At 51.9% G+C, this 9,458-nt stretch overlaps 1 protein-coding gene across 1 annotated transcript; it reads right to left on the bottom strand.

The window, feature by feature from the left end:
* Positions 1-98: 98 nt before the first annotated feature.
* Positions 99-4,566, bottom strand: LOC117643393 (fizzy-related protein homolog). The gene is made up of 10 exons (XM_034382259.1): positions 4,410-4,566; positions 3,609-3,806; positions 3,385-3,525; positions 2,989-3,306; positions 2,717-2,905; positions 2,411-2,635; positions 2,198-2,330; positions 1,913-2,076; positions 1,621-1,818; positions 99-1,531 (listed from the first exon to the last, which is right to left on the bottom strand). Exons 2-10 carry the CDS (start codon positions 3,720-3,722, stop codon positions 1,490-1,492), a joined length of 1,524 nt encoding a protein of 507 aa, XP_034238150.1. The 5' UTR covers positions 3,723-3,806; positions 4,410-4,566; the 3' UTR covers positions 99-1,489.
* Between the last annotated feature and the right edge of the window lie 4,892 nt (positions 4,567-9,458).

The following is a 9,458-nucleotide window of genomic DNA, read 5'->3' as shown; positions in this document are numbered from 1 at the left end:
GTGACAACAATACATAGCTTGCTTCTCAATTTTTTGGCCAGCAACAGTAGTGGTTCTGATCCAACTAAGACAATTTAAAAGGGATACTGAGCAACAAATAAATAATCAGACAATCATTTATTTTCTTTAACAATGAGTATAAACACATTCATTTTATATATTTAAGTTAGGGCGGCACTGCCCGATTAATCTAAGATAACTACTCCGACTTCAAGTGTCATCTTCAAACAGAAATCTGTAAGGAGGCAAGACCAAGTCAGATGACAAGTAAGAAGGGAAATCTATTGATATGACTAGCATGCGATATTGAATCAAAGCCTTTCATAGGCTGAGAAACATCACAAAACCTTCCTACTTATCAAATCAAGCAGTGCCTTCTGACACACTCAGTTAAAAAACCAAACATTCATCCATACTAGAAAGAAAAACATTGAACAACAATCATACTGTCACACCCTAACTGTCACACAAACATAAAACTCTAAATAAAGATTTAATGAAATGAAAGAGAAAAAAAACAAGTAAGACATTAACTAATGCCTTGAACAAACAAAAAATACAAATTGCTATGATTTAATTTGAAGATTACTACATAAAGCTTTAGAATAACTTATCAAGAACTAAACCCACATCATCAGCTCAATAAAAAAAAATTCAATATATTTGTGAAATGCTAAAATTAATAAATGCATTTCGAGTTGTAAAAACTTAAACATAAAATCACAAATTATGAGAACTATTTCAGGTTATACTCGAGGCAATTGGAAGCGAACCAAACGGATCTTTACATAAACAAAATCATGGTATGGATTTGATGACAATGCAAAATTGGTGATGTCTAAGGAAATGATTCAGTATAAGACATCAGACATTAAAAGAGTTTTTTTTGTAATCACCACTACTCAAAGACCGTAAGTAATGTGTCAAAGATTAACTGCCATGATAAATTTTAGAAGAACTACTGTTCCTTCTACTTCCTAATAAAAAGTTACAAAAAATAATAGGGAGTTAATTGTCAACAAGTCACTGGCATTTAACAAAGTGCATGGAGAGACATTTTCAAAACATTAACAGACACTCTTATTGAGTCAATTAAAAAACTATTTGAGTATCATAAGTAGAATTTCAACCAAAGGGGTAAATTAAATACCACAGCTTTCATAAAACAAAACTGCATTTAACAGTTTTCTTTTAGTTGTAGTGGAATATGAAGGTTTGTCTCAACCGAGAAAGACAGTTGCATCCTATTGCCAAAGCACTTCCATCGATAGTAGATTGCACATGTTTTATCACTACTTTTTATGTACAGATAAATATATCTCAATAGTTGATAAATACTATTTACAATAATTCGTAAGAGGGTTAAAGAATTTAGGACAAGGTCCTGAATCAGGTTTAAATTAGCTGTTTTCACAAACTACGAATGATTTTGGTTTTGGTCCTCTTGTCTCAGATTCACTGCATTCATAGTTGCTTGTAACATTTTCAACTATCGGATACTAGAGAAAAGGTTGAGAACTGATTTGTTTTCCTGAGAAAAAAGAAAGGGCAGATTAGAGAAAGTATGGAAAACTTCAGATATTACATAAGTATATTGATCCAATTTTATTGCATGGTTACCTTTTGAGATCTGGTCTTGCTGAACACATTCCAAAACCTCAGTGTTTCATCACCTGCTCCAGTGACTATAGCTTCACCATCTGGTGACATGGCAAGATATAAAACTCGAGTGGAGTGCCCAGTTAGTTTTGCTACTTGAGATAAGCTTGGATACTTCCACACAAGAATTTGATTTTGAGAATAGCCATGGGTGCTCACCTGGAAATTGAAAGCATAGAAAGTAAATACATTGTAGACGAGACAAAGGAATTGAGTGCGGCATGAAATAACCAGATGTAGAAACATTACTTACAAGTTCTGATGAATGTTTACTCCACGCTAGATTGCAAACTTGACTGTTGGTGTCCACACTTTGCATGGGTTGCCCAGTTAAGGTGTTCCAGAAACGAATACACCTGTCAGCAGTACCACCTCCACTTGCTAGGAGACCATGGTGATGTGGAGACCATGCTATTGCTAAAAACACCAATCAATGAATCAATGAATCAATCAATCACGCAACCCTCTCTTTGCATCAAATAAAGGTGAGCTAGAAGACAGTAAATTAGTCAGTTGACAAAGGATGCATGGCACTCACCCTTCACAGCAGCTACATGTTCAGTGTAGGTTTGAACTGGTGACAAGGAATGAAGGTTCCATACATAGAGGCGATTATCGTTCCCACCAGACGCCAAATATTGATTGTCCGGAGACCATTTAAGGCCACATACCTAAAAATGAAAGAGGTAGTAAGTATTTGTAAGTTCCAAACAGGCAGAGTAAACAAACAGTTTTATATTGAAGGACATACTTCTTGGCGGTGTCCCACGAGCCGTCGCTCCGGCAAAATGGAGGGAGTTCGGACATCTTTCTGCATTATAAGGCGATCTCTGCTGCCAGACACAAGAGTGTCCCCATTCCATGCTAATGATCCGACTCGAGATGAATGGCCTTGAAGTTTGTTGACCATCTTGCTGACAGCAGTATCCCAGATTTGGACATAGCCCAAGTGTGTTCCAACGGCAACAAGATTTCCCTGGGGAAAAGCAAACAAACACATTTTTATTTAACATTCCTGACATGTAGGCAAATTATTGTTTCATAATGGCATACATACACGTTCATTCCAGGCTACTGACGTCACAGAATTTGAATCTCCAGAAAGATCACACAGACGAGTAACTTGACTGGTGCAGGCACTCCACAAATAAACACAGGTCCCTAAACCCACACTTAAGATATTGAGACCTGACCAGTCAACAAGATTTAAGTAGAAATCATCACCCAACTCTGGTGCATCAAGAACCTTCAAAGGAAAGGAAACACATAAATCAGTTAGCTGCAATGACAAATAAATCCAAGTGAAACTTGAATTAATTTCAGTAATACCTTAAATGGTATGCGGGAGATTTTACGAGTAGCCTTCCTAGGAGAGCGCAGTAATTTCTGACTACGAGCACTAACTGGAGACACAGAATATGGTGAAGTAAAATTATGGCGCTTGGTTGGAGTGGTATATTGAAACAGGTTCCCACTGTGCAGTGGAGCAAGAGCACGGCGATCTTCTGCTTGTCCTTTTAAGTCTTCAATTCCAGCTTGCAACAGTTCATTTTTAAGTAAGCACACATAGGCAGCACTGTCTCGGCACTCCCGATTTTCTCTCGTGGCTTCACTGTTTTCGCGTAGTTTCTTGCCTGGAGAGTTGTCCTGTAAAATAAATTGAGTAAGTTCTCCAGATCACAGAAAATGCGCAAAGCAAATGGTAGGAAAGAGGAAATCTCTTACTGCTATCATTGCGAACTGTGTCTGCCAATTGTTGCCAGCACGAGCTGGAATAAATCTGTCACCAATAGTTGGGCCTCGTGATGGGGATCCAAATTGAGGTGATGAATATGGTGGTGGAGAAAATGGTGGTGGTGATCCCAACTGCATCAAAACAAGAGTCATACAAATGGCTAAAGTTGATAGTGCAAATGTATCATCGAGAGAAAAGCTAATCAATAACTCACTCTGTCCATGTAGCTGTTATCTTTGGTTGGTGTTTTGACTGGAGACATGGAAGGGTTCCAGCAGGCTTTCTCTGCTTGCTGCAGCAGCCGACGTTCATAATCTTGATTTATCATTTTCAGTTAAGTTTCTATAAATAGTGTAATTTTGAAAGCCCAGCAGATGAGCGGGCGTTTACATGTAACCTTCCTGGCACACAACTGAAAGTTAAAAGAACCATGCAATGAGAATAAATTCACACAGGACAAGCCAAATAGAAATCAGGAGCCGAGAAAATTTGCATGTCACATTGAAGGTTGTAACTAGCAATAGCTACACGCCAACAAAACAACCAAGTCAACAGAACAAAGGAGCAAACATTGTTGATAAAAGAAACTGAGGTATGTTTACAAATTATAATTTAGCCTGGCAAATCAGACTCATAAAAAATTACGAGTTTGAAGAGTAATTTTAGACACAGATGATGTTTAACAGTTCACAGCCACATAGTGAAACAATTCACAACAGACATCAGCTTTACATAACCACAACGTTGGACTGAACAGACTTGTTCTCTTTCCAGAACTTCTTCAATTTTCCAATACAAAGCACAATTAGAATTTAGTGTTGAGTCCAAGAGAGCCGAAACAAAATTGGTTGGGACTGTTGGGAAAAGTAGGATGGGCCCGAACCGTTAGGTATTTCGAAAAGCCATGTAGACACAGTCTGGCCTCGAAACAGACCTCACGACGGGCCCCAAACACAAAAGCTCCGGCTCACGATTTCAACTTGCCCGAAATTCGACTTTCGAAATGAACACGTACACATGAGGAATAGCCAAACACACAGATGTTATTGATTCTGAGGGCTCCAGAATCCAGACACTGTTATGGCTGCTCCCTGCTGTGCCGCGTCGCTGTCCGCCCGTCGCGTCCCGTCCCGTCTGTCTGCCTCGCCTCCTTTCCTTCCTCGCCTCGCCCCCCTCTTCTCTCCCCCACCTCGCTCTGCTCGCAGTTCCGCTGCTGGCGCTCCCATGCGGCCTCTTGCCCAACTAGGGGAGGGCTGGGGCTGGGATCGATGTGTGTGTGTGCAAGTGCATGTGCATGGGAGCTCGGCTCATACACGCCGGTTTTCTTCAGAAGTGAGAGGCCGGAAAATCGCCTTGTTTGCGCGTGGGCCAACAAACAAACAAGTCAAAACAGGAGGATCGCGCATCGCGCTTCCTTTCACCCCCGGCTAGCCCCCGGCTCGTCAAGCTCCTCCTGCCCGCTGAGTGCTCCTCTTTCCGTTTTTAGCAACGTCCGCTCTACGAAACGGGCAGCCCGAGGGAAGTCCACGAGCGAGAGCGAGACAGACAGACGCGCAAGGCCCGCCGTGCGCCGTAGGCGTATGCAACCAGCCGCACCGTCCGGTCTGGGTTCTGCCTACCCTCCTGATCACAGGCGGCAGCCGCGGCGGGCGGCGGATCTGTGTGTGTCTCTCTCGCCCGCGCCCGCCCAAGACAAAGGCTGTGCATACTCGGTGTAGGGAGTGGTGTTTCCCTCTGAGTATCATGCTGTAACACGACTAATTATGCTGTACATCAGCGAGCCACCTCGGAGCCACCTCAGGACGTCCGAGAACGAGGAACCAGGAGCCAGGGAACTTTAAACTTGTACTCGGCCTTGCCTCTCCGCCTGCAGACCGATTCAGAGAGTCGGTTTCGTCGCTCTGTCTCTCTCGCACTCATGGGGCGTCCCGTCTAGGTGGGAGAGAGACAGAGCGACGAAACCGACTCTCGGAATCAGTCCAGTGTTGCCTGTTGCGCGTTGCATTGCACCACAGCCCGGCGCTCCCGCATTTATCAGTGCGATGTCAAAAGCCGAATCGGGGCCACGCCAGATAAGGGCGCTTTAAAAAACCTTCCGGCGAGCTGCCGAACCCGAACCGAAGCCGATAGGGGAGCTCTTTAAAACGCACTCGCATCGCTCGTGAATTATTGATGAAAGGGAATGTACGGCAGTCTGCTTCCGAGCAGGGCTTTCGTCGCTCTGTAGACTGATTCCGAGAGTTTCTTTGTCTCTCTTGCACCCATAAGAACGCTCCACGAGTGCGCGATAGACAGAGCGACGAAAACGACTTTCGGAATCAGTCTGCTGTCCGTCTCACCCCCCCCCCCCCCCCCCCCCCGGCACGGCGACGAATCGGAATCAGTCGCTTGCAGGGCACACGCTCGCTCGGCCGACGAAATGAACAGATGCAAATGAAAAGGGGGGGATCTAGTATTTGTTCTTTCCGAAATCCGCTTCCTCCCGATATTCTTTCCCATTCTTCCTGTGTCATTGACACTACTCCCCCCGTGCTTCACGAAGCACGCGCGCCGGCCGGGCGGAAGGGAAGGGGACGGTGAGGGGGGCGGGGCGCGGCGGGGCGCCAGGGAACGTCGAGGCACGGGCGCGACGGGCGCGACGCGCGAGGACGGCGTCGAGGACACGGAGACAGCTGCAGGCGAGGCTTGTTTCACTTCGGCATGGTCTCGCGAGCGGGGGGCGTGGCGGGGCGGGGCGGGGCGGGGCGGGACGCGATTGGATGGAAATGGCATTCCAACACCTGCACCAGCCCCCCTGGCAAGGCAAAGACCCTGCGGGCTGCGTCGGCGTCGTCGCCGCGACGTTGCAGCGCGTCAGGCGATAGTCAGGAAGGAAACGCTGCGAGACTGGACTTGCTTCGCGATCGTGTGTGTGTGTGTGTGTGTGTGTGTGTGTGTGTGTGTGTGCGAGTCCAGGCCTCCCTTATCGGCGACACAGCGAATGGGTGCTTGCTCCGCGCGCACCGCCTTGCCTTGCCTGTCCTTATCGACTTATATCGCACCGTCCCTAGGCGTGCGGCGGCAGCCCTGCGCGCTGTGCATGTGCTGTGCGTCTAGCCGGCCGGCCCGGCCGGGCTGCCCCGCTGTCGCTGTCGGGGAGTGGCACTTTTCCACGCCGTCGCCATTCCATCCGTGCCACCGTGTTGACGGCGCGGTTCATAGAAGCGAGAGGTCCGCCTTATCGTCGCAGTGGGAGACGGAGACGTCGGCGACGTGGACGGCTAAGAAGGCGGCCAAGAAGACGGCAGGCCGTGTCTCGGCGCGGGGAGGGCGCGGCACACTGGGCGCGGCCCGCAGGATCGCCAAATAAAGAACCTTCCCTCGATGATAACAGCGACCCGACAGACTGATTCCGAGAGTCGTTTTCGTCGCTCTGTCTCTCCACTCCGCTCCACTTCCGGCGGCGCGACCAGTGCGACCATTGTTTTAATTTGACTGAAGGGCCAAGGCGGCCCGGTAAGCAGGGCAGCGCAGGCGCGGCAGGTAGGGCGATTTAAAGTCCGCCTCGCGTCTATGGTCGCCGTCGACTCGCTGCCGCCAGCTTTGGCCGCCTCCACCGGTCTTCTGGCCCACTGTGGGCCCCACGCTCTCTACCCCGCACGGACGGAAAGTGCCGGCCGAGGCCGCCGCCGAACCGTCAAACGGCATGCCGGCAGAACTGTCGCCGGAGGCTTTCTCCGCACCGTACACGACGCAATGCACGGGCAGGACGCGCTGCATTGCCCTCACGCTCCTTCTCACTCGCACCCTTTGCGGCCATGCGGGACGCCCCATGAGCGCGAGAGAGACAAAGTGTCCAGGGCCCTCCACTCACCAGCACGGATTCACGGCATGCGGGCCGCCTAGGCCGACCGACCGGGAACACCACGCTGCGCTGCGCAGCGCAGTGATTCAGAGAGTCGTTTTCATCGCTATGTCTCTCTCGCACTCACGGGGCGTTCCCTATGGATGCGAAAGAGGCAGAGCGATGAAAAATCAGTCCACTGCGCTCCCTCTACCGGTCGGGCGCGGTCGGCCCCGCCCTGCGCCACGAAGCACGCCAAGCACCCCGCCCGGCCGCTCGAGCTGCCTGCAGCAAGCTGCTCTGATGAGTCAACACTCGCGCAGACCCAGTGCCCAAGCACACATATGCTAAAACTAGTGGGCCTCGCGAGGGGCGGCGAGCGGGAATCAATTCGAAATGACGCCAGCAGGAACAACGCTGGCGTCGGTGCAACGCGAGCTCGACGCTCGACGCCGTGCTCTCAGAGACAGTGGGCCACACCACCCCACAGGACGGCGCCACGCTACGCCACGCGCCGGTCTTGCGCCAGCCGCGGCGCGCACCGCAAGCAAGGCAAGCAGTGCACCGTGAAGCACACACATGCGCGGCGCACCACGCCGGGTCATTGCCTTCCGTGCCTTCCCCCGCCGCCTCATTGAACCGGAGACCGGGCGGCGGGTCGGGGCGGGGCGGGGCGGGGCGGGGCCAGCCGGTTTGCCTTTTAAACATGGTGGCGTGGCGTGGCGGCGAGCCGGGCGCGGTTCAGCTGAGAGTTAAAAGGACGAGGCTCGCTTTTTATGCGGTGCATCGCCGTGATGGGGTGCAGCGTGGAGTTCGTGATCCCCCTCCCCTCCGTCCAGGCCGTACTCGCCGTACTCGCGGCGCGCCGACGTGGCAACGCCGCGCGCACCACCGCCACGCACTCGACGGCGGCGTCGCGGCGTCATCGGCCGCGGCCGCGACGCCGCGACTGGACTGGAGCATCGGCTGCCACTCTGTCACTGTGTGTCTAATGACAGGAGACTGATTCCGAGAGTCGTCCTCGTCGCTCTGTCTGTCTCGCACTCATGGGAGAGAGACAGCGACGAAAACGACTCTCGGAATCAGTCTGCAGGGTGGCCCTGGGCGGCATGTCACAAAGTCACACACCTGTGACCAGGCCGACCAGGCTGGCCCGTGGGTCCCGCGGGGTTCGATGACTGGACTCGAGAACGACGAATGGCTCGGAACTGAACGGCGGCAAGGACGTCGCGAGGGACGCTGAACAGTGGGCCAGAAAGCCACACGTTCGTTTCGAGGCCTGTTTAGCGACTCTGGAGCTCAAAACGCGTCTAGAGTTTTGGCCGCCTCCACTGGTCTTCTGGCCCACTGTGCGCTGTCCGCCTTGCGAGTCGCGATGGGCCGACGGGTACCAACAAGCACCAACTTACCGTTACCCATATACCTCGACCGTGCCTTTAGCGGACCGGACAGTTTCGCGGGGAAATCCACGGAGGCCGGCCGATTCAGAAGGACCGTCTCTCTGTCTCTCCCGCACCTCTACATGGCGCGCCAGGAGTGCGACAGAGACAGAGAGACGAAACGACTGGTCGCTCTGCAGCCCGAGTGCCACCATGCTGCCACGCCCCTGCCGCCCGCCGGCTGGCGAACGCCGTGGAGGTAGGCAATTTATTCTACGCTGCGTAGGGAGAGAGCTGCCGGAACAGTTGCCTGCCTACCCGGCGCCCGGCTGGTCTTGTTAGCTACGCGTTTCTCAACCCTTTCGGACTCGCGACCCAAGACCGGCAGCCGAAAATTGCCGTGGCCCCTCCTCTCAAGAGGGACTGATCGCAGAACTTGAAATCGGCGCGTTGACGTTCTTTACCATGTCCAAGCACTGAGGGTTTTTGAAGCCAAGTAGCTAGTTGGGCACGGCGAGGCGGCCCCGCACCGCCACCTGTGGAGCGTTGCCCGCGCGCTTTGCCTCGGGGCTCCCCGCCAACGCCCACGGCGGCGCCGAAGTCAATACGCGAACTCCGATTTCCGATTTCCCGAAAGACACGTGGGATACTCGGACACTTCCCCCGAGGCCGCTTGAGACGTTCGCTGCAGTGCGGTGGCGCGCGGCGCGGTCTCGCCTGCAGTCCGAGTGGCCTGGCGGCCTGGCCGCCCCTGGCGCCCCCGCCCCCACGCTGTCGCCGGTGGCCGCGGTCCTCATCGGCGTGGTCGCGGGGCGGACGGCGGACGGATGCGGAGGAGGTGGCTGTCGTGGTCGCAGAGTAC

The sequence above is a fragment of the Thrips palmi genome, unplaced genomic scaffold (assembly GCF_012932325.1).
Source record: "Thrips palmi isolate BJ-2018 unplaced genomic scaffold, TpBJ-2018v1 HiC_scaffold_17, whole genome shotgun sequence".
NCBI classification, from domain to species: domain Eukaryota; kingdom Metazoa; phylum Arthropoda; class Insecta; order Thysanoptera; family Thripidae; genus Thrips; species Thrips palmi.
The sequence above is the reverse complement of the archived record's forward strand: the minus strand, read 5'-3'. Positions and strand labels throughout refer to the sequence as shown.